The following is a 24,728-nucleotide window of genomic DNA, read 5'->3' as shown; positions in this document are numbered from 1 at the left end:
ATGAGGTCTTCATTTGGTGACCTCCAAGAATGAAGTTTTAGAATGGTGGTGAAGATGGGAGCTAAGTTTCAAGTGGTCAAAGGAAATGTGAGTAGGTATAAAATAACAAGAAGACTGAACGCACTTAGCAGAAATGCAACCATTCAGGAATAATGAGAGAAGTACATAGTTTGTGAGGTTCACAGAATCATGTGACATTTTGGAGTTTTGGTTTTGTTTTGAAATTATGACAAGACCAGAGAATGTTTCTTTGGAGTCTGAGCAGAGAACGGGCATATGTTGTAAAATAAATGGGAGAGAAGTGATGGGCAGAATCAAGCCCTAAAAGGTTGGAGAGATTGGGATTGATCATTTAGTTAAATCTTTCCCAACTTCAGCAAGGAGAAAGTGACAGGCAGCTCACAGTTCAGTGGAAAGCCCATCTCTGGTTCAACATGAGGAAAAACATAGATGCCTCAATTTCTCTTTTATTTTAGCTTGTAATTTCCAATCATTCTCTCTAAAATGAACCTGAGTTATTTGGACATTAAATTTCATTTTTCAAAAGAGAACATGAGATAGCTATCTCATCTCCCCAGAGGTACTGCCTAGGTGTAAAAAAACGTCTTTTAGCTTGGGCCCCTTACCCTGTCCCTACATATATATCATCATTACCACACATCCCCAGGCTGCTCAGTCCTAATCTAATAGTCCTGACGGTCAGCAGGCAAGCTTTACCTCTGCAGAAGGCAGAAGAGTCAGACATGTTTCTGGAGTGTTTGAACACAGCAAACTGTTGAGACAGGTTAGGTAGACCACATAAATGCTGAAAGTTCCATATATGCTTGATGACTGGGAAGACAGAATAATATAACTTAAAACAAAACTAGTTGCCTGTGTACTGTTTGAAACCCATGGTCTGAAGGTAGCAAAGAATTCTCTTTTTACATTAATAGCAGTCAGTACTTACTAAATACATTAACTTAAGAATTCATTTTTATTAAATGCCTTGAGCCTTCTTGTCAATTTTGTACTTTAAAACTAGTACATAATCTTTATGCCTGAGTAGTACTCCATTTTATAAAAAAAAACCACATTGTCTTTATCCAGTTTCCAGTTGATGGGCACTTGGGCTGCTTCCAAGCTTTAGCTATTACAAACTGTGCCGCTATGAACATGGCTACACATATATCACTGTGGTATGATTCTTTTAATTCTTTTGGGAAGATACCCAGCAGGGGAATAGCTGGGTCAAATGGGACCTCTAGCCCTAGTTCTTTGAAGTATCTCCATACTGATTTCCACAGTGGTTGCACCAGTCTGCACTCCCACCAGCAATGGAGAAGGGTTCCTTTCTCCCCAAAACCCCTCCAGCATTTGTTATCTGTTGATTTCTTGATACTCAGCCATAAAGAACGAAAAACTAGAGTCATTTATAGCTAAATGGATGCATATCGAGGCCATACTCTTATGTGAAATAAATAGGACACACGTGTAAATACCGAATAGTTTCACTAGTGTGAGAAACTGATAGTGTAAACAAGGGTTAAAATGATTAAAATGAATAATTGATAATTTGAAATAGGAAAAAAGGTCCAAAGACGAAGGAGTGAAGGGAGGGGAAGGGGAAAGGAAAAGAGGGAAAGGAAATACTATGAGAAAAGAAAAAAAAATGGAAGTGAAATCTATGTAAATAGGGAAAGGGCGGAGGGGGTGAAGGGCGCACAGGTAATGGGGAAAAAAAATAAGAACCAAGATACATCATGTACAGGTACAAACACCCAATGATAAATGTAAACGAATTGTATACCTAAAATGTACCAATAAAAGAACTAAAAAAAAAAAACTAGTACATAATCATTCAATTAGTGCTTATATGGTTGCTAAATTGGTACAATGTTTCCTTTAAAAAGCATGAAATGATCATTAACTTTCATTTTATGAATATTTATTAAGAGAGATTAACTTGAAACTTAGCTTTTTTTAATGACGTGGTGGTAAAAGGCATAGTGATTTATGTGTTTTAGTTTGTAAATGTAATATTTGTACCTAGTGTTATTTTTTAAGTTTATGGGTACGTTTTAGGTATACAATACAGTTATATTCATCATTGGGATCTTGTACCTGTACATGATGTATCTTGGTTCTTATGTTTTCCCCATTCCCATGCCCTCCCTTCACCCCCTCCACCCTTCCCTATTTACAAAGACTTTGTTTCCATTTTTTCCTTTTCTCATATTTTTCTTTTCCCCTACCCTCCCATTTCCCCTACCCCTTTAGACCCCTAGTGTTATTTAACATGTGTCTTTATGAACTTCAGTATTCATTAGTCCTGTGATCCCTGAATGTGTCACCTCTTCATCAAGCAGGCCAAGAGTCTTACCTGAGTGAGGGGAGATGGAGTATCTTGGGCTAACCCTTATTCAGAACAGTAATGCCTAAAGAAAATGTTTATCAGGAAAAAAAAAAAAAACTACCTTTGGTTTACTTTTGTTGCACAAGAAAAATGCAGCTGATACAACCTGTTGACTACTAAGTCAGGTGACAGGTAGTAGCTTCTGTTAAGGTCCTTCTGCTAGCCCCTGAACTCAGTACTGTCCCTTATCCTACCTGCTGGCATGTCACCAGCACAGTTAGAACTTCGGTAGCACAGCGCACAGCAGCAAGGCTTGTAGGAGGGGATCCTAAGCTTGGGCCGAGCTAATGGTGACTGTAGTAGCCTTGTTATCCCAACTCAATTAAAAACTGTTTCTCTGTGAGTATTAGTGGTATCAGTTTGGAACACTTATCTGCCTGGAACAAGTCAAAACCACTTGGGCCGGGGATTTAGCTCAGTGGTTTCACCACTTGCTGCGCAAGTGCAAGGACCGGAGTTCAATCCCCAGTACCAAAAAACCCCACTCATTAATGTCCAAGTGGCAGACTTGTTGCATAGTCCAAAGCTTATACTGATAAGACTGCCACAAAATAAATTCATTTCTTCTGTATCAACCGTGTTACATTACAGCTCTGATTAGCCTACTCTCCCCTGCAGGGACAATAGGAAAGGTAGACCTTAAATAGCCTTTTTCTCCTATGCCACTTTTGCCCCTGTTTCTCAGCTCTGCTCTCTCACACTATGTCTGGCCTCCCTACCCTGCCTGAAGATAGTGGTGTTTTTTAGTTTATGACAATATTAATGGTAGATCTAAGCTCACCAACTCCATTGGTGAATGGCTGTTAGTCATGATGCTTCACTCCATGTAAGTTAGTAGTAACATAACTGTGCCTGAACATAGAATTTGTTATAATTCAATAAACACAGTCATGGGCTGTGACTGACTAAATGCTAAGTACTATAGCTGCATTTTGTTCCCATTAAGATTGTACTAATTACATTTTCTTCTAGGCTGATCTTTGAAATGTTCTTCCATAAAGAGTAAAGTTATCTAACATTAGTGTAATGGCTTTTATTGTACTAAATTAAATGTCAGTTTAGGTCATTTGTATTATTAATGTTTATCTTTTGCTTTAATAAAATTGTCATACTGTTCATTCTTTCTTCCACTTGTAGGTATGGAACAGGATGTTTCCTACTATGTAACACAGGACATAAGGTTGGTTTTTGTTTTAGATTAAAAGATTAATGAAATTCTTTAAATTTATATAAATAATGTTTGAGTATAATTTGCTGTTCAGTGACTTGGCATAATTTTAAGGTTTTGCAAAATCTTGATCAGGGTTTAGAGTTTAATAAAAATGCTGAAAATCATTAAATTTGAATTATTCTAATAAGAACCATTTTATGTTCTTTGAATTTTGTATGTGTGTTTTTAATTGTGTTGGTGGGAAATCTCGACAGTGATCTCATCTGATTCTTTTTTTTTTTGGTACTGGGTATCAAACTCAGGACCTTGTGCTTGCGAGGCAGGCAGCAGCACCACTGAGTTAAATCCCCGGCTCATCCGATTCTTAATGCAGTGCATTCTTAATACTGATAATTTTGAGTAAGGTTTATTTTTAAAATTGATTTATTGATTTGATTACTTTGTGTCATTGTAGCTTTACAAATTTTCTCATGCTATTTTTTCATTCTCTCCACGCTAAAATCTTTTTTTCTTTCCTACAGTGTGTATTTTCTGAACATGGTCTTCTAACCACAGTGGCTTACAAACTTGGCAGAGACAAACCAGCATATTATGCATTGGAGGTAAGTTCTTTTCAATGAATGGTATGACCTTTAGAGCTAATGAAAATTAAAGTATTCTTTAGCACCTTTTATGGTAAATTTTAATATATTGGACTCAAATTTTTTCATATTTTTCTTGGACTTTGATTGAATGGAAAGCATTTGGGACTGAACTGGGCTCAGAACCCCCAAGAGACCATAATTTATTATCTCCTCAGTTATACCAATTAGTTATATCACCGTGGGACTATTACTTGATTATTCTGCAATCTAAAGTTTTCTATCCCTAAAGTTTAACCAAGTGAATAGCTTGCTCTCTAACATTTCTTTTAATTTCAAATTCTGCATTTTCATAACTAAAATGCCCCAGTGTTCCAAAGAGAGCCACTGGGCAGAAAAAGACAGAACAGTGCTACTTTTCTCCCCTTAAAATAAGTTTTATGTAACATTTTGATATTGAAAAGTGAAGCAATTTATCCCATTTATCACTGGAAATGTTTGTCTCAAACGTGTTTGTATATTATAATAGGATTATGTCAGCATATGTCTATAGAATGTGGTAAATTTGTATGAGAAACATTAGAAACTTATTTATAAAGTCGAAGACACAGCATTCTTTTTGTAAAGACAGATTTCTTAGTGTTTCTGTATAGTTAATTTTGGAATGGCTCCGTTGTAATATGCAAATGTACAGATGATCTGAAAACTTATCAAGGCTCATTTTCTGGAGTGTCTGATAGTAATTTGGTCAAAGGCTTAGACTTCTAGTTGTAGGTAAACATTTTCTTAGTTGTTAGACCTAAAGCATGAAAAATATTAGGTTTTCTGCCCTATCATCCATAATTTGCATAATCTTCCCATAACCCAGTCTCTTTTGTTTGGAGAGAACCATTTATGAAATACTTGCTGTATGTATTAAAGGTATCTTAACATTTTTCAGAACTAAAAGTCATATGAGCCCTCTCCCTCTTTATCTTCTCCCTGATGGAATGTACTTAGCACAGCACTAGACACATAGAATATGCACATAATCAGTGTTACCAATGATGATAATAGTAGCAGTAAGATGCTCTTGTTTTTCCTTGCACAGGAGACAATTAGCAGTTAGTTTATAGACACTTTAGACCTGGCAAAGGCCTCAGGGATGGGGTCACCTAGTCTTAACTTCCCACTGGGTAGGAAAGACTTCTCTTGTTTCCTTCACCAGTAGCCATCCAACTTCTGTTTGAAGGTAGCAGCCAAAACTGCTTCTTAATAACACCTCGAGGGATGAACCTAGGTCACTTGTCAAGAGTATCCAAACACTAGGAGGCAGCTATCAATTTGAGTTTTCTTCCCCCAGGAAAAATTGCCCCATTTCCCTCATCTCACACATTTTCTAGATGCTTGGTAGTTCCAATTCACCAGTGTCTTCCTTAACAGAATAAAATACCCCACGTGTAATCTGACTTGTGCTCAGTAGTATGATTTGTGCCTCTCACTGTACGCAGTAAGTGCTACTCTAGCCTGAGAGTTCATTAATTAGGTCTAATAACTCCTTCATACCATTGGCCCCAGGAGCTCTCTCTCAAATGAATCATTGTCAAACCAAACTTGCTCCATTGCACATTTGTGTACATGATTTTTTGTTAATCTAAATTAAGGTCTTTGTTTCTTCCTGTTTAATTTTATGATAGTGATTTAAGCATATTCTGATATAGTCTGAATTTGTTTTCATTGTTTATTCTGTTACTCTTCTAGTTTTGTCTCACCTGGAGACTTACAAGCATATGCTTTATGATTTTTTTCAATTCATTTACTTTTGTTAGACCCACAGAATTTTAAAGCTGAGGGAGTGACGTTAGATCATATGACAACCTACTTAGTTACACTGTCCTTATCCTCTAGTTTTACACACAAACAATCTGAAATTAGAGAAGTGAAATTGGAGTCACTTGGTCAAGGTAACTTGACAGCCAGGAAGTAGCAGGTCCAGGATGCAAATACAGATTATTGAACATCAAAGCCTCCATTCCTAAGCCACCCCACTATCCCTTCTCCTTCCTTCTAAGTCTGGAGATTGGTTTCACTATAACTGGCCTCTTTCCCCTCTTTTATCTGCTAACTTAGCAATCCTAGCCACAACAGCAACACTACTACACACACACCCAAATATGTTAACATGTTAGTAGTAGAATGTAGGATTTTTTTCTTTTTTCCCTTTTCTATGTTTCCATAATTTTTGTTTTTGGAATTAACAAATATTTTTTTTAAATTATTTTTCTTTTTTTTTTTAATTTATGATTTTTTTTTTCGGTACTGGGGATCAAGCTCAGGACCTTGTGCTTGCGAGGCAGGCGATGGAACCACTGAGCTAAATCCTCAGCACTTAAAAATTTTTTTAAATGGATAGGGAATCATGCTTCTTGATAAAACTTTTGCTCAGTAAATTAATACTAATTCTTTTTGTAAGTGCTTACAAAGCATATATTTAATAATCATGTCTTTAGTTTAATAAACTGTTAGGCTTAGAAGTCCAGAGTATTAAATTTTTACTCTCTACCCTCTTTTAAAACTATAACAACCCATCTTCAGTCTTTTAGGCTTCTTTCATTCTCTGCTGGTTTGAAAGCAGCATGATATAATTTTGGGGGCGGGATTTGGTAATTTTCTTTTTCTTTTGTGCGTACCTTTGAATTTTTTTTTTTTTTTTTGGTACCAGGGATCGGACTGGGGACCTTGTGCTTGCGAGGCAGGCGCTAGAACCACAGAGCTAAATCTCCAGCGCTACCTTTGAATTTTTAAGATACTGTTTAACTGCATGCTTTTCTACATTATAGCTGTTCAGTATTTTTAATCCCCCAACCATGATGAGAACCTCATGCTTTACCCTTTGCCACTCCATAACAATCATATTGTTATAAGTTTTCATATCCCTCCCTTTCCTTCAACATAATAATTAATAATATTTTCCTTGCAGTCAAGAGTCAAATCATATTTATTGACTTTTTGTGTCCATTTCTGTGTCCACTGTCATTTCTTTCATCCCACACCTTTTGTATCCCCATCCACATTTTTTTCCTGCTGAGGGACATCCTTTTATAGTTCTTTTAGTAAGAATGCAGTATAGTAAGCCTGTGCTTTTTATTTTGTCCTCATTTGGGAGTGAATATAAAATCCTAGAACAATTGTTTATCCCAATCCCTCTGGCTGTTTTTTTTTTTTTTTTTTTTTTGGTACCGGGGATCGAACTTGGGTCCTTGCACTTGTGCAGCAGGCAGAGAAACCACTGAGCTAAATCCCTGGCCCCCTCTGGCTGTTTTTTATGCTAATGAGACTTCTTCTGTTGTCTAAATATGGTTCTTTTGTAAATAATCTGGTTTATTGTCTAAGAGTTTTTTAACATCTCTTTATCATTGATGCTCTATAGTTTTACTATGATGTGCCTGGGTTTGGATTTATTTTTATTTATCCTGTTAGGTACTTGGATCCAAGTCTGTCTTCAGATCTGGAAAATTCTCAGCAATTATCTCTTCAAATATTGCTCCTCCTCCATTACCTCCATCCTCTTCTGGAATTGCTATTGGATGAATATTGGAACCTTTCAACCCATCCTCCATGTCTCTTAACTGCCCTTTTAATATTTTTTTTTAATCTCTTTGTTTCTCTGTGCTGCATCCCTGGTGAGTTTCTCAGTATCTACCTTCCATTTCCAAATTCTTGCTTTAAAACAAACAAACAAACAAACAAACAAAAACCCCATAAAATTCCTTTTTGTATTGTAAAATATAGGACACATACGGAAGAATGTGTTAAATATCACTGTATAGCTTGATAAATTATTAGAAAGAGAAGATCTGTGTGACTTGTTCCCAGGTCAAGAAATAGAATGCTGCCAACACCCAGGAACCCCTATAGGCCACTCCTTATCAATCTCTTCCCTCTCCCCTGAGATAAACACCACCATTTTACCATCAGGTACTTCCTTTTCTTACAGTTCTAATACTTCAATGCACAGAGCTTAGTTTTAGATGATTTTAATAGTTTATATCTTAACATGAGAGAGAGAGAATGCAAGAGACCACATGCATGCATGTTGCAGTCATATACTATGTACTCTTTGCTCTGGCTTCATTCACTCAACATTATGTTTATGAGATTCATCTATGTTGTTAGATACAGCTGTTGTCTCATTCTTTCTCATTGCCATACTTTAGTATTTCGTAAATTGTTGATGACATTTGAGTCACTTTTGGTATTTGGCTATTATGAAAAATGCTAATATGAACATTTCTGTATGTATCTTCTGATCTATATATGTACACGACTCTGTAGAAGTAGAATTTCTAGGTTGTAGATAACGTGTATCTTCATTTTGTTTAGATTCTACAAAATATTTTTCACAGTAGATGTACAGAGTTATACCCCACCAGCAGTGTATGGTAACGTTAATTTAGTCATCATTTTTTATAGTCTACACTTTATCCCATCTATTACATTTTTTAAAATTTAATTCAACAGTTTTACTTAAAGAATTTATTTGGTTATTTTTCAGATCCATCTAGTTTTGTTTTACTTCTCTTATTTTGATGTATAGTTTAATGTTTGTGTGTTTTTAATGGAAGTCATGCTTCAATTTATGTCATTGAATACTTTCAATTTAATTATTTTAAAGACTTAGTCAGACTGGAATGGACTCTGTTCCAGATATTAAGGTTTATCGCTGATTTCTTACTGTGGATTTCTTCGTGTATTTTGGAATTTTCCACTTCCAGCCTCATCTTCCATTAAGCCATGTACCCTTAAGCCAGGAAGACAGTTGCTTGTTTTTCCAGAACCACTATACAATTGGAAGAGTTCCACTTCGCCCCTGGCTTCAAGCATTGAGCTTGATTCTATTCCCTATCTTGTACAAAGCATTTTGGACACCTTTCCTCTGGAGGAACCAGTTCCTCGTCACCACTTGTACACATACACAATAGTAAATCAGAACCCATCATGCTTGGGGCTTTAGTCCTCCTGTTGTATATTTCCACATCTGCCCATATAGACATTATTCTGTATTTAAGACAGCATGTCTTCCTTTTGTTTTCTTAGTTTTCTCTTTTTATATTTTTTCTGTTATCCTGTGTTTAGAACAAATTGGATTTTTTGAAATACAAACCCACTGTCTCCATTGCTATAGACATCCGCATCTTTTTTGTCATAAAGAAAACTGTTTTTTTCTTTCCTGAGCCTCCATCAGGTAATTCTAAGCCTGATATTTCAACATCACTGAATTCTCATTTTCATTATCTATAAAAAGGAACTGGGGCTTATGGTCCTTAAGTTGTTCTACAACTTTAAACTCATACTCCTATAACTACTTAAATTTGACCTAGTCTTTCTAGTTGGAAAATGTTCCTCAGTGGTAGAAGAGATGCGAGCAAAACAGAATACAGTAATTAAGTGGTTTTGCCTTCCCACTGTCATTTGTTAATAGTACACCATCTTCTCAACCTGGGCTTTTCTTTTTCCTTGTTTCTCTTCCTTTACTAAGTATTTTTTTCATAACACACACACACACAAAATTCTTTTGGGAGCCTTTAATATGATTATGAACTTGAGCCTACTGGGGATTTGATACTTCCATGTTTTGTATTCCATCACTAGGCTCTAAGCTTCCTGAGGCCAGGGTGCTTGTCTGTCTTGCTCTCCAGTCTATTCCAGCAGGATGGCAGATAGTAGCTAGCTAATAAGTATTATTTAAATACTAAATCCTGTGTTGCTATACTATTTTTTTCTTTTTAAATATCAAAGAGAGTTCCTCTCTATTGCTCCACTGGTTTCTTGAAATATCTCTTTGCCCATCTCTTTTTCAGTATGATTTATGATTATATTGTCTGGACTTTTTATGCTTTTTGAGCTAGAGTTTACATTTGAGATGTAAGCCTTGCGGTAGTCATTTATTGGTGTATAACAATATTGCCACATACTTAAATAGCTTAAAATATCACACATTTATCATCATTTAGTTCCCATGTGTCTAGAGTCTAAGCACAGCTTCGCTGGTCCTCTGCTTAGAGTCTCACAAGGCTGCAGTAAGGTGTTGGCTGAAGCTATGATCTGATCTGAGGTTCTATTTGCTTCCAGGCTCACTCAGGCTATTGGCAGAATTCAGATCCTTAAGGTTGTATGACTAAGGGCTTCAGTTTCTTGCTAGCCATCAGCTGGAAGCCACCCTCAGTTCCTAGAGGCCACCTGCAATTCCTTGCTGCATGGTGCTTCTCAACATGGCTAGAGAGGGAAGAGGCAGCAGCAGTGATCTAAGGTAATGCAGTGACACATGCACTGTTGCATACATCCTGTCACCTTTGATGTACACTGTTGGTTAGAAGCAAGTCACAGGTCCCACCATACTCAAGGGGATGGGGATCATAAACAGGTGTGAAGGGCTGGGGATATAGTTCAGTGATGCTGTGCTGCCTTGCAAGCACAAGGTCCTGAGTTTGATCCTCAGTACCAAAAGAATACAATAAAATAAAAGGTATGAACACCAGAAGGTAGGGATTATGGGACCACCTTAATTAAGAGTGGCTACTGTAGTTAATAAACATTGTTTATAGACCTTTATAATGTACTTTCTTGAAAAATATACCTTCTGACCAAGAAATGCGTTTTAATCTTAGTTCCCTGACTTGTTATTGAAGTCAGTGAAAAATATCTTTGTGTTCCCCTTTTCTCTGACATTAAAAATGCCATGAAGTTAGACTTTGTATTTGAAATCTATTATAAATAAATTAAGTACAGTATAAATTATACATATAGATCTACACAGTACTGTAGTATACACAAAACTATGTTTACTGTGCTTAGTGGATGGTTTTAAGTAATTTAAGAATAATCTTAATTTTACATAATTTCCTCTACACTCACCAGTGTTAATCCCAACTGCCTTGTACGATGCAATTCCACTGCACCCTGAAATATTCTCTTGCATGTTTACTGTCGTTTGTGGCAGTGGCATTCGTGTCAGGAGCTTTGGAGGAAGAGTGCATTTACCTGCTATGACAATTACATCAGCTCGACTTGGTTAGTTTTAGTCCAGTCTTCCCATAGCCTATTTCGTAGCCTTTCACTTGCCAGGCTCCATGTCTAGTTTTTAAATAATTTATTCCTCTTGTCCTATTGCCATTTCTTTTATCCTTCCTCTTACCCTCTCCCTTCCATTGTGTCTTCCTTAGAGCATAACTATTAGGGTTGCATGCACATTTCCAGAGAGCCAAGACTTGGAAGGAGGGAAGATTCATATTTGTAGGTGCTGCACAGAAATACTGGATCTTTATATTTAGGATGTAATTTGGGATAACTTGATAACAAGTACACAGTCACCTCTTAAACCATTTTAGGTTTCTGTTCTGTACTCTTCTGGTCCAGCTTCTAAGCATCGTACTATCTTCCATTTTATCTTCCACCTCTAAATTCTGAAGACCATGTATCTTTTGTGAATTGTGAAGTTTCTCGCATTTTTACTAATTTCTAAAGGCTAAACCATACAGTTATTATATCCTTGTACCAAAATTATATGCTTCTTTTAGATAAGTGTTTTTATCCACCTTTTATTTTCTTATATTGAATCTATTTCTTCAGGGACAACAAAACACTTGTATCCGCTGATGACCAAATTTAAAAATCCTTTGCTTCTGAAACCTTGGCAGTGTGTTTATATTTTTTCAATTTAATCAAAATAATGTCTCCAGGTTGTCAAGTTGTAATCAAAATTTTGGTTTTCCTTTTGCTAAAACCATATTGCTTCCTCTTTTAAAAAATTGTCTAAGCATTTAGCATCCTACCATTTCCAATGGAAATTAGGCACATCAGCACTTGGTTTCCCATGATATAAGGTCGTGATGCCTGATAGACACAAAACCAGGCTGGACTAGACTTCTAGCCCAGTAGCTTTTTAAAAATTCATAGATTAACTTTACTCGTTGAAAATAATTGAAAATGCAAGCATTTCTTAGTTAGACGCCATTTAGGCACAGTGTATTTTGCGACTGTAAGGGGAAGAGACATTTATTTTACCAATTAGGTCTTGAACTGTTCTGCTCAGTATGGCGGCCACTAGCTACATGTGGCTCTTGAGCACCAGAAATGTAGCTAGTCTGCATGGAAATATGCTAGAAGGGTAGAATATATACCAGATTTCAAAGACATAGTACAGAAACCATCTCAAAAGCCTTAATATTGATTATATTTTGAAATACAAATTTAATATATTAAGTTAAATAAAATATGTTGTAATCTTACCTGTTTTATTTTTTAGAGGAGGCAAAATTTAAATTCCATGTGGTTCACATTATATTTTTATTGGACAGCACCAATCTAGAAACTCTTTCACATTTACTAGTATTTGACAGCTACTGTCTCTTACATGTCTGCTTCAAAGGAAATTTGAGAGTAAAGTCAAGTGTCTCTAAATGAAAGTTTTGCTTAGTTCTCCTGAATGGTCCCACTAAGTACCTAAATATGTAAACATATCAAAGTTAGAATGTATATTAAGAATTTCTGGGAGGAGGGGAGGAGAATTTGAGTCCCTATTTATTTTATCTGTCCCTCAGCATCCCCCTTTTCCGGTGAGGGAGTAGAACCAAAAGCCTCCAGCAGCGAAGCAAGTGCTCTGCCACTGTGCTACATTCCCAGCCCAGTCCCTTCTACGTCTGCAAAATTATGTGAAATCTGCTACTCAAATAATTTTTACAGTAAAAATGTCATGTGTAAAGAAAATTATGGTGGGCCAGGGATTTAGCTCAGTGGTTCCGCCGCCTGCTTCGCATGCGCAAGGACCCAAGTTCAATCCCCGGTACTAAAAAAAAAAAAAAAAAGAAAGAAAATGATGGTGGCATTCTGCAGCTTTGCAGTAATATATAGTGACTTTTCGTAGAGGCTATGAATGATGGAATGTGTCACTATATTCACTCCCTAATTTGTTTATATGCTAACATCTGACAACAAGAAGGGATGACCTTTTTTTTCCCCCAGTGCCGGGGATCAAACTCAGGACCTTGTGCTTACAAGGCGGGCTTGGCACCTCTGAGCTAAATCCCCGGCCTGGTATGACCATTTGTAATGCAGTTAAGCTGGTGACTGGTTTCTACATTTACTATCGCCAGATACTTGCTTTGGGGTGACTCGGTGCAAGTGATTTACATTAATTATCTGTATGATTAAAATCAGAGCACAAAAATTAGAATTCCTAGTGATCTGTGCTGCTATTTATATCAGCCCTCAGGATTTGTATAATTGCTTTATTGAGTTATAACTTACATACCACAACATTTACCCTTTAATGTACACACGTCAAAGGTTTTTACTTTCGGCAATTTTTACAGTCATCACCACCAATTTAGAATATTTTCATCAACCCAAAGAGAAACCCCAAAACTGTCTCCCCCCAGATCTAAGCAACCTCTCGTCTACTTTCTGTCTCTGTGGATTTGTCTGTTTGAGACATTTCATAAAAATGGAATCATACAGTACTGTATGTGGTATTTTGTGCTCAGCTTCTTTCACTTTGTGTAATGTTGCCAAGGCTTATCCATGTTGTAGCATGCACCAGTACTTCATTCCTTCTCAGGGCCAAATAATATTCCACTGGGTGGATATGCCACGTTTTTACCCATTCACCAGTTGATGGAATTTGGTTGACACTTTCTAACACTTAAAAAAATAATATATTTACATTCAGCAATAAACTTCATATGTATTTTCATATTGAGCCTCATGGTAGTTTGTTTAGGTAGTATTGTTATAGTCACCATCATTTTATAGGTAAAGAAATGGAGCTCAGAAAAGCCCAAGTAGCCAGACATGACTCATGCCTGTAGTCCCAGCACTTGAGAAGTCAAGGCAGAAGGATCACAAGTTCTAGATCAGCCCAGGCTACACAGCAAGTTCAATCCTTGCCTGGATTACATAGCAAGACCCTGTCTCAAGAAAATAAATAACAACAACAAAAAGCCTGTGTAATTTCCTTAAGATCTCAGAGCAATTAAGGGCTAGAACTGGGATTCAAATCCAGTTCTTTTGACTCTGAATTGCATGTTTTCATGCTTATAACTATAGCCCCCTCCAACCTTTGGTGATTGGTTGTAAAGAATAATTTCTTAGGAGCTAGCCTCTGATAATTTTTTTGCTTGATTTTTCTATGCTATTAGACATAAAAAACCGACCAGAAGAAAATTCTAATGTGGCTTCTCCCAGTAATTTTGTGGATAAGATGCAAATGTATTCTAGATGATCATATACCTTGGTAGCTTAGCAACAGATAAAAAAATTGTAGAACAACCAAACTGCTCAAAAGATTGATGCCTGCCTATAGAAACGTGCAAGGATGGGCTGGAGGACTCACTATTTTTTCTATCCCATGAAAAATGTCCGTTAGTGACCTAGATAAAACTGTTTATATTAGAAGACCTAGTTTATTATTTTTATGGGAGTTCCAAAGTTGATTTCTTTTTTTTCCCCCCTTAGGGTTCTGTAGCTATAGCTGGTGCTGTTATTCGCTGGCTAAGAGACAATCTTGGAATTATTAAGACCTCAGAGGAAATAGGTGAGTATGGTGTTTTTGGGGAGGCGGGTACCAGGGATTGAACTCGGGTCCTTGCACTTGCGCAGCAGGCGGCAAAACCACTGAGCTAAATCCTCGGCCAAGGTGAGTATGTTTTAACAAAGGGCCAGAAAATCTGAAGAGTGAAAAATTTTAATATTTACCTTTGCAATCCATAAATCCTTGTGGTTCACTGCAAATGTGATCCATAAATTATGTAAGCCCCTATTTTAAGTTTGACGTATACCAAAAAGACTACTTTGTGAAGATTCTTTTTTTGTAACAGTAGGAAAAATTTATTGGGAGAAAGAAAGCTTCTGCCTAAGACAGACAGAAGGGTGACCGGAAAGTAGGTTGCCAGCCCACTCCACGTTTCAAGGATGTTTTATACAGCAAAGCCATGTGGGGAGGCGGGTACGAAGTGGGACAAAACTATAAGACCCAATGGAAATTTACAAGGTGGGCATGAGGTGGGACAAAACCATGACCAACCAATAAGATTACTAGTACAGTCACCCAGGTAATATTGATTAAATGGGGGTCAAATGGGGGAGCAAGTCACATAGCAAGCATACAAGGATTTCCAGTGAGGGTGGGGGTCGCGGTTATTTCCTGGAGAGGCTGGTTTAAGACCTTGGCCCCGCATCCAGCTGATTGATACCTATTTAGAATAGCAATCATTGCTATTCATCCTACGTGGGTGTGGCAGTTTCTCTTCTTTTACAATTTTAGTCTTCAGTGAATGTGTCTTCACTGTCCTGCACGTTGGCTCCTTGTGGGCTGGCCCTGTCTTAACTGCCTACAAGATATCTAATTAAGTTACCTATCTGCAATATTCCCACCTCTGAAGAAGTACCCCTAACTGGTGTGAGGGGGCAAAGGGAGAAGACCATTCTGGCTGAAGAGGGTCGTAGTTATGATAAGCAGTGAGAGTTAACTCTACGGAGGGTCTATCTAAAGGCCTTCGATAGGCTCCAGGCACTGTCATCTTCGTAGCCGTATAGCTTTAAGTCTGGAGGAGACAAAGCCAAAGAAACAGTTAAGAATATATGGGCCAGGGGCCAGGGATTTAGCTCAGTGGTTCTGACGTCTGCCTTGAAAGCACAAGGTCCCAAGTTCGATCTCTGGTACCAAAAAAAAAGCTTGTTCTAATGTTTTTAATTAATTTAAAAAAAGAATATATGAGCCAGATTATAAGGTCAGCAGGATTGCTATGAATATAGCCAACAAATGTTCCCACTGGGAGGAACTAGTAATAGCCTCCCACAAAGAGGGTAAGGAGAAGGTCCAGGGGACTTCAGAATCCAACATAGAAGTCGTATTGTATAGTTTAGCAGTTATGAGCTGTTTATAAGGTTGGTCTGGTAGATCCTGGTAAAAGAAGTCTAGCACATTTGTCATTGGTTTTATTTGTATGACTGTTTGGAGTTTGGCAGCCTCTAGGCAAGAATAAACAAAACTTTTAAGAAATCAGAGCATGTATAATCTAAGCATGAGCACACTAGAATGAAAGGGCAGATTGGGGAGAAAGTCACCCTTAGAAATTGAAATAGTGATTGTAACTGCTGGCTCTTAGATTTTTTTGATAAAGGTTATCTATAAGTCTGATACTTTAAGAAGAGACAATTTGAAGAACAAATCTCACTTAAGAAATTTAAAACTCTAGCTGAGCTCTTATAGATTTTACCATAGTTTTTTTTAATAATCCATAATTGTGGTCAGCTACTGGTGTAGCTGGAAACTGTCAGAAGGGGTCAGTGACTGGAGCCCCTTTTTATATCTAACTTTATTATTATGGCATTATTTTATACCTCTTTTGGTTATTCTTTTCTGTTGGGTGTTTAAGACCAAGTTAAAGTGAGACCTGTGTCAATCAGTATGAGCCTCTTGCTATCTATCAAGGTCGGTTAAGTCTCCTCAGGCTTTACTTTGGAACCATGCATAGAGCTTCTCAGCTCCTCTGTCAGTGTCAACCGTCAGGATGGTCACAGTCTTGCTTGACCATGTTGCTTTTAGTGAAAACATGGGAGATTTTTCCCTCTTGGTGACTCTCCTTTGGCACACAGTACATTTGTCCTCTGGTGCCCAGCAATCTCCCTGCTCAGGAGGTTGAGTGACTTACCAAAGATGTAGGATCCTGTAGAAAAGGTTCCCTCATGTCCTGGATTCTTTGTTGACCTTGAGGGACCAGGGCCAAAATATTGGCTGTTCTCTTAGCCCAGTTATCTTTTTAGTTTTGGTCTCCAAGCTTTAGTTGTTCAGCACCCAGAAGAAAAGATCAGTGACATGAGTATTTCAGTAGGAGCAGTGAGCTGAACTATTATAATAGTTACGACATCAAGCACTTTTGAAGTATAAAGCACAGTTAGAGGGCTGTTATTTTTTACCAACCATGGTTTTAGTAGTTGAATTCCTGTAGAATGTTAACAAACAAGAGTTATATATTATTAAAGATCAAGAGCTATACATAGTATTGTAGCAAGACAATCATGATGACATTGTCTTTGTAACACTTACATGTCCATCTTAGTACAGTATAGTCTTTCAGTCGAACACCTCCATCTGATCAGAAGACATTAAATGACATAAAGAAAACTCATATTTGTTATCCTTTAGTAGGATGCCATCTAAAGAGAACATACATATTGGCCTATAAATGCACCTTAGGAGTTCATAATGTCTAGCCTCTAATTTTAGTGTGTGGCATTGTTTCAACTGTTTGGTGACTGAACATCCAAGTGTGGTGACACATATAACATACATCACATAAGTTTTTAAGAAAACTATTATTTGACTGGTTTTCTCATACTGGCTCGACATGTACCTCTTATCACAAGTAGCTGGAGTGCAAGAGAAAGGCGGATACCTGAGTCAAAAAAGATCATTACTATAAACAATGTCCTAGAAGACTTGGACACCTGGAAGGAATTATATATATATATATATATATATAATGAGTGAATATTTATTAAACAATGAATTGACATACTTAGTGGTGGTTAATAATAGACATAAGGTAGGGCATAAAAATCACCCAACTATAAAATTGAACACCAGAGATTGCCCAAATATGCAGGTAAAGTAGTTTAGTTACATTTATCAGATGAGATGGAGTTTTAACTTCTAGATTACAATGAGCATTAAAAGTCTGGTACCTGTATTTTAAGTATTAACATGGCTGTATTCAGTCTATGGATAATTGACTTGAACTCACCTACTCACTCTTTCATACTCTTGTGTAACTTTGCCTGAAGGTAACACAGTCAGAAATGCACTTTTGATTAGGCATGCATGAGAGGCTGTTTCTTCATCTTCTCGTCAACAACCTTAAAAATAATGGAAATGAGCTAAAACACCTTAAGGAAATGAATCCAGTCCCTTGATTTCTCAAGTTGGGTTATATTTTAGTGGGGATGTTCAATGTAGGGGAAACGTTTTTTGTTACTCCTAGCACGCTACTTTAATTAGGAACATTCTGTCATACTACTGAATTGGAAACCAAAAGCCCTGTACTAATTTTGAAAATAGTTATGTTTATTTAACAAAGTAGGATATCAGTGTGAATTTTGTTTTTCTTTTTTTTAATATTAGAGAAACTTGCTAAAGAAGTTGGTACTTCTTATGGCTGCTACTTTGTCCCAGCATTTTCAGGGTTATATGCACCTTATTGGGAACCTAGTGCCCGAGGGTGAGTATTAACTGTAGCTAACTATTATACATTGTATGGGTCAAAATAGCTAGAAGATAGGGTTTTAAATGTTCCAAAACAAAGAAATAATAAATGTTGAAAAGGAATATGCTAAATACCCTGATTTGATCATCAGACATTGTATACATTGCATCAGAATACCACACTGTATTCCATAAATAAGTACAACTATTGTGTAGCAATTAAAACATAAAGAGGATAGGTATTGATAACACAGTCTATTTTGGGAGGTCTTGATTTATTTACTAAGTTAATAATTAATAGTTTCCTATTTTTAAATTGTTTTAAAATAGCGAGCAAGCCTTTTCTGTTTGGTTACTCTAATTTCAGTCTTTAAGCGCTAAGAAGTTATAAATCAGCAGACAGTAGTACCCACCATATCCGTACCTGTGTTAATGTCATTGCCATTTGTTTTAAAATCATCTGCAAGTTGTACAGTATAGCAAAGGGATTTTATCTAAATGAATAACACTGGTTTGGTTTTACATTACCATCATCTATCCAGATGAATCATGACTTTTGCCATATGTGGATGCAGGAATAAGGACTATAAGGATTTTCCAGTTCCTTGACAATTATGTCCAATTTTCTTTCCCTGTACATTTCTACCAGATTCACCCATTCCATCATCAGGACATTTCAGATCGGTGGCTCATTTATACTACTCTAATTTGAAAATTTTATGCATATTTTTAGGATAATCTGTGGACTTACTCAATTCACCAATAAATGCCATATTGCTTTTGCTGCTTTAGAAGCTGTTTGTTTCCAAACTCGAGAGGTAATGTATATGTGCCTGTTTTCTTGCACTTAATTCACTTTTTTTTTTTGCAGTACTGGGGATAGAACTCAAGACCTTGAGCTTGCCAGGCAGGCGACTTAATTCACTTTTATCACTTGTAAATCATGTATTAGAGCCTGAAATTTATTAAATACTAAAAATATTCCTAGTAAAAAATGAAGCCTATGTAAACATTAAACATAAGCACACATATACTCCACCTCGTTACAGCTATCATCACCTTCTAAGTACCAGTTAACTGCCAGGCACTGGGAAGGCCAAGTACATTAGGCAAAAGAAACAGCACAAATGTAAGCATGAAGGCAGGAAACTAGGGTGCAAAACAGTTGTTTGGCTTGCTGAAATTTAGGGTGAGTGCAGAGTTGTAATGAGAGTAAACATTGACTGTAACTAGATGATGGAGGGCTTGGAAGATCAGAATAAGAGTTTTATTCTGTAGGCACTGGGGAGCTCTTTAGGGTTTCTGAGTTGAGGATTGCCATTTTTAGAGATGCTACTGTGAAGTAGTTTCAGTATGTTAATTGCATCAATTTATTTTAGATTTTGGATGCCATGAATCGGGACTGTGGAATTCCTCTCAGTCATTTGCAAGTAGATGGAGGAATGACCAGCAATAAAATTCTGATGCAGCTACAAGCAGACATTCTGTATATTCCAGTGGGTTAGTAAGCCTTCTTCATTCCTTCATTTAACTCTGGGAGTAGTGTTTCTTTTGGAAGAACTGGTTTTTTAGGCAGAGGGAACTGGAGCGTTGCTGATGGAACTCTTTCCCCTCAGTGAAGCCCTCCATGCCAGAAACCACTGCACTGGGTGCCGCCATGGCAGCAGGGGCTGCGGAAGGAGTTGGCGTTTGGAGCCTTGAGCCTGAGGATTTGTCAGCGGTCACAATGGAACGGTTTGAACCTCAGATCAATGCTGAGGGTACATTTAAATAATGAAACTTTGAATGGTATAACTGTGGCAATGACCTTAGTGTGAGGGAGTTGGCCTTTCTGTTGATTTGTAAGTTAAAAACAAAGTAAAAGGGCTGGGGATTTAGCTCAGTGGTTCCACTGCCTGCCTCGATAGCGCAAGGTCCCGAGTTTGATCCCCGGTACCAAAAAAACCCCAAAACAACAACAAAAAAGCCAAAGTAAAATAGCAGAAGGTATTGTTTCAGATTCAGCTGCTAAGCATATTGGGCTATGCTGAATAAGTTTGAGCGAGAGAATTAATTTTAAACCATTTTAAACCTCATTTTAAACCATTCACTTCTATACTGTATAGGAGAATAACACTGCCACATTGTCAGTTATAGCTTGGTAGAGTAGTAGTAAAGTGAGAAGGGAGATATATTAGTCACCTACCCCTAATGTCTATACCCAATCACCTTTGGTGCTGATGGCCTGGTTTTAGCCTGACACTGGTAATTTTTAAACACAGAAGAACTAGCCTGACAAGGGCAGTAACATTTTAAGTAAATAAGCATTAAATATCTGATTCACTCACTGACCTAAGAAACTAAGCTAATCCAGAAGCTCTTATTAGCATCTTTATTAAAATATAATGATGCAGCTCTTAAAATAAATGTGAGTAGGAAAATAAAGCTTTACCTATTGAATTTGGTTTTATAACTTTTTAGAAACCTTTGCATAAAAGAGCATTGAAGTGGATTTTGAGCTATTGGGAAATAAGTTTTCAAATGTATTTTTTTAGAAGACCACCAGTGTTTAATTTTATTCATTCTTTTCCACATATAAAAAAAGGAATTATAATATTAATGATTCTGTCATTAGTATATCATACACCATGATGGAGAAATTTGTTTCAAAATCTGATATTCTGTCTGAATTTTAAAATTTTTGGAATCCTGGATAAAGTAAAAAAATTTTCTTCTGAAAAACAAAGCCACTTTTTAATATGTAAGCAAATGATTTGTAGATCAGGTGTGTAACCTCTAAATGCTTGTCCTGTTCGTAAAGCAAGGAAGTTTTCTGCGAAGGGTGTAGGATTATTACTTAGGAGGAGGACCATCTTTGCCATTGTTTAAGGCTTTCGCCTGGAGTGGAGCAATTGTGCCCTCTGTCCTCCTTTCTCTGCCTCCCACCTCACTCAGCAGCTAAATATAGATAGGTCATTGTTCCAGCTAACTGTTGTTTAGAGCCAGCTGGAGGCCAGGATTTGTTATTGATATTGGGGATACACAGATGAATAAGACTAAGTCCTTTCCCTTCCAGAGACTGGTATATGGGGGGGGGGGGAGGTAGACCAGACCATAAAATTTCATTGTGGTTCCTGACACCCTGAGGTGTTTGGGAAGTGCTGTGGGGAAAGTGAGCAGGGGCTAGAAATGGAACAGGAAAACTTTCGGAAGTGAGTGATCCTTGAGGATCACTTCCTTGAGGAAGGATAGAAGGATTTAGAGATGTCTAACCCCAGACCTTGTTCAGGACCCTTATGAATACAGCCTCAGTGCTCATTTTATTTAGTCTTCCTGTTGTGGATTTTCACCTTGAAGAAACTCATTAAAATGTCAGGGGGTCTCAGTTTGAATCTTGTGTGAAATTAACATATTTGCTAAATCCTTTGACTGGACCAAAAGCAATTCTAGTTTTCCCCTCTCCTCATGTCAGAATCCCCTGCACACTCTTAAAAAGGGAAAACGGATCAAATGGGATTCCCCTTTGTAAAGCAATTCTCCACTTGGTTGGGGGCAGCAGGTAGTCTGTGTCCCAATCTCCTACCTTCTACAGTCCCATGCTGAATTTCCTATCACACTGTCCTCTAGTTTGCAAGCAAGTGGCTCTCCCAGTCACTGCCTGTCACCAGTAACCCTGTGCTCCCACATAAGAGTTAAGGTAAAGCCTCACTTTAGTTTAATGGTGTGTAACACTTTATGAAGAATGCTGACTGATCATAGTGTGATACCTAGAACATCGTTGCAAACTACCTTTCATATGTGGATTTTTCCTGCCTTCAAATTCTAGAAAGTGAAATTCGTTATTCTACATGGAAGAAAGCTGTGATGAAATCAATGGGTTGGGTTACAACTCAGTCTTCTGAAAGTGGTAAAATCTTTTTATTATTTATTATTGCCACTTTTTCTTAGTATGCTAAATAGTTTATTTAAGTATCTGACCATTTACACTTATCTAGACTGCTCTGAAGAAATGCATTATCATATGCCCAAAGTTTATAACATTTTGAGAACATTGTAAAGCTCCAAACATAAAATGGAAATTATCACGTTAATATAGATACTTTCACCCTATCCTGCATGCCTTTCCTTATTTATTCCTGGAACTAGATTTTCTAAAAGTAAAATTATTTCTAGTTTCTTCTTAATTAAAAAAAATTCAACTGGAGATTTCTTTCTTCTCTCTGTCTTACCTTTTTGGGAGGCTATCCTCATGACTTGGACTAATTGAAAGCTATATTAATTTGACAATACAGTCTGCTATTTCATAAGCTGATTCTCGGCACTAAGATAATGTAGATAGTAAGAATTCCTTTGGAGCCCCAGAGGAAGAAATGTACTAAACATACTTAATTAGAAGTATTATAATAGATTGAGAAACACTTTTGGCAGAGAATAGATAACTATTTTATTTTTCAAATCACTTAGGCAGGAAAGTATTCAGTTTCATTAAGCCTTCTAAATTTAAACAGCCTTAAACTGCTATTGATATCATAACACTTTTCTAAATGCAAGAGTTGGAGTATAATGACTTGAACAATGGCCAGTAATATATTGAAGCATTATACTTTAGTAGAAAAATTTACAAATCAAATATTACCTGCCTTCCAACTTCAGATTATAGAACCACTTTTAATGTATATGTGGCTTTTAAGAGAAGCTTCCAGAACAATACACTACCACAGCTCACTGTGATCTACATTTTTAGTCCTGAATGTTCCTACTGAAAACTTTAGCTTGGGCCAGGTGTTTAGCTCAGGGGTGCCACTGCCTGCCTCACAAGCGCAAGGTCCCAAGTTTGATCTCTGGTACCAAAAAAAAAAGAAAAAGAAACTTTGGCTTTTTCACCTAAATAAACATACTATCCTTCTAATTCTGAGATTCAGCTTCCATTTCTAAGGTGGTAGCCATGTCTTTCTTGCTAAGACTGCAATTTTGAGACCCTTTACAGTTTTTTTTTTCTTAAATTCTTTTATTGGTACATTTTAGGTATACAATACGTTTACATTTATCATTGGATGCTTGTACCTGTACATGATGTATCTTGGTTCTTATTTTTTCCCCATTACCTGTGTGCCCTTCACCCCCTCCACCCTTCCCCATTTACATAGACTTCTTTTCCATATTTTTTCTTTTCTCATAATTTTTCTTGTCCTTCTTTCCTTTCCCCTTCCCCTCCGCCACCCCTGCCCCTTTGGACCTTTTCTTCCTATTTCAAATTATCAATTATTCATTTTAATCATTTTAATCCTTAATTATACTTACAGTTTCTCACACTAAAGAAACTATTCGGTATTTACACATGTGTGTCCTATTTATTTCACTTAAGAGTATCACCTGAATGTGCATCCATTTAGCTATAAATGTCTCTAGTTTCTAATTCTTCATGGCTGAGTAGTACTCCATTTTATTAAAAAAAAACCATCTTCTTTATCCAGTTTCCAGTTGATGGTCACTTGGGCTGTTCCCAAGATTTAGCTATTACAAAATGTGCTGCTATAAACATGGGTGCACATATATCGCTGTAGTATGATTCTTTTAATTCTTTGGGGAAGATACCCAGCAGGGGAATAGGTGGGTCAATGGGACCTCTAGCCCTAGTTCTTTGAGGGATCTCCATACTGATTTCCACAGTGGTTGCACCAGTCTGCACTCCCACCAACAATGGAGAAGGGTTCCTTTCTCCCCACACACCCGCCAGCATTTGTTATTGGATGATTTCTTGATAGCAGCCATTCTTTCTGGGGTGAGGTGGAATCTCAGTGATGTTTTCATCTGTGTCTCTCAAATGACCAGTGATGTTGAACATTTTTTCATACATTTATTTGCTGTTTCTACTTCTTTGTCTGAGAAATGTCTGTTCATTTCAGATGCCCATTTTTGAATTGGGTCTTTGAATTTTGGGGGAGTCTGATTTTTTTTCAGATCTTTATATATTCTAGATAGTCCCTTGTCTAAGATGTACCTGCTAAAAATTTTTTCCCACATTGTAGGTTGTCTCTTAGCTCTGTTGGTGGTTTCTCTTGCAGTGAAGAAGCTTTTTAATGAGATGAGATCCCAGTTGTTGATTCTTTGTGCTAGTTCCTGTGCTACTGAGGTTTTGCTCTTGAAGTCTTTTCCTATGCCAATGTCTTCAAGAATTCTACCTAACTTATCTTCCAGCAAGTTTAGTGTTTCTGTTTTAATATTTAGATCTTTAATCCACTTTGATCTTAGTTTATGCATGGTGATAGATATGGGTCTAATTTTAATCTTTGGCAGGTTGAAATCCAGTTCTTCCAACACCATTTATTAAATAGGCTATCTTTCCTGCAGTGAGGGTGGTTG

At 37.1% G+C, this 24,728-nt stretch overlaps 1 protein-coding gene across 20 annotated transcripts in view; it reads left to right on the top strand.

The window, feature by feature from the left end:
- Positions 1 to 24,728, top strand: part of Gk (glycerol kinase) — an 88,967-nt gene that overhangs the window by 52,192 nt on the left and 12,047 nt on the right. For 16 of the 20 annotated variants that reach the window (XM_004850057.4, XM_087189900.1, XM_013074029.3 and 13 more), the window contains 8 exons: positions 3,533 to 3,575; positions 4,088 to 4,168; positions 14,639 to 14,717; positions 18,306 to 18,402; positions 19,120 to 19,204; positions 19,766 to 19,886; positions 20,003 to 20,146; positions 22,192 to 22,272. In XM_004850057.4, coding sequence (XP_004850114.2) covers positions 3,533 to 3,575; positions 4,088 to 4,168; positions 14,639 to 14,717; positions 18,306 to 18,402; positions 19,120 to 19,204; positions 19,766 to 19,886; positions 20,003 to 20,146; positions 22,192 to 22,272 — 731 coding nt within the window. The remainder of the gene's footprint in view (positions 1 to 3,532; positions 3,576 to 4,087; positions 4,169 to 14,638; positions 14,718 to 18,305; positions 18,403 to 19,119; positions 19,205 to 19,765; positions 19,887 to 20,002; positions 20,147 to 22,191; positions 22,273 to 24,728) is intronic. The other 4 variants (XM_087189907.1, XM_087189908.1, XM_021262607.2 and 1 more) reach the window with 1 other exon arrangement.

Source organism: Heterocephalus glaber, unplaced genomic scaffold (genome assembly GCF_053883595.1).
Source record: "Heterocephalus glaber isolate CG9 unplaced genomic scaffold, H.glaber_assembly_v1.0 deba00001547, whole genome shotgun sequence".
Taxonomy (NCBI): domain Eukaryota; kingdom Metazoa; phylum Chordata; class Mammalia; order Rodentia; family Bathyergidae; genus Heterocephalus; species Heterocephalus glaber.
Note: the sequence above shows the minus strand (reverse complement) of the source record. Positions and strands in the feature narration are given on the sequence as shown.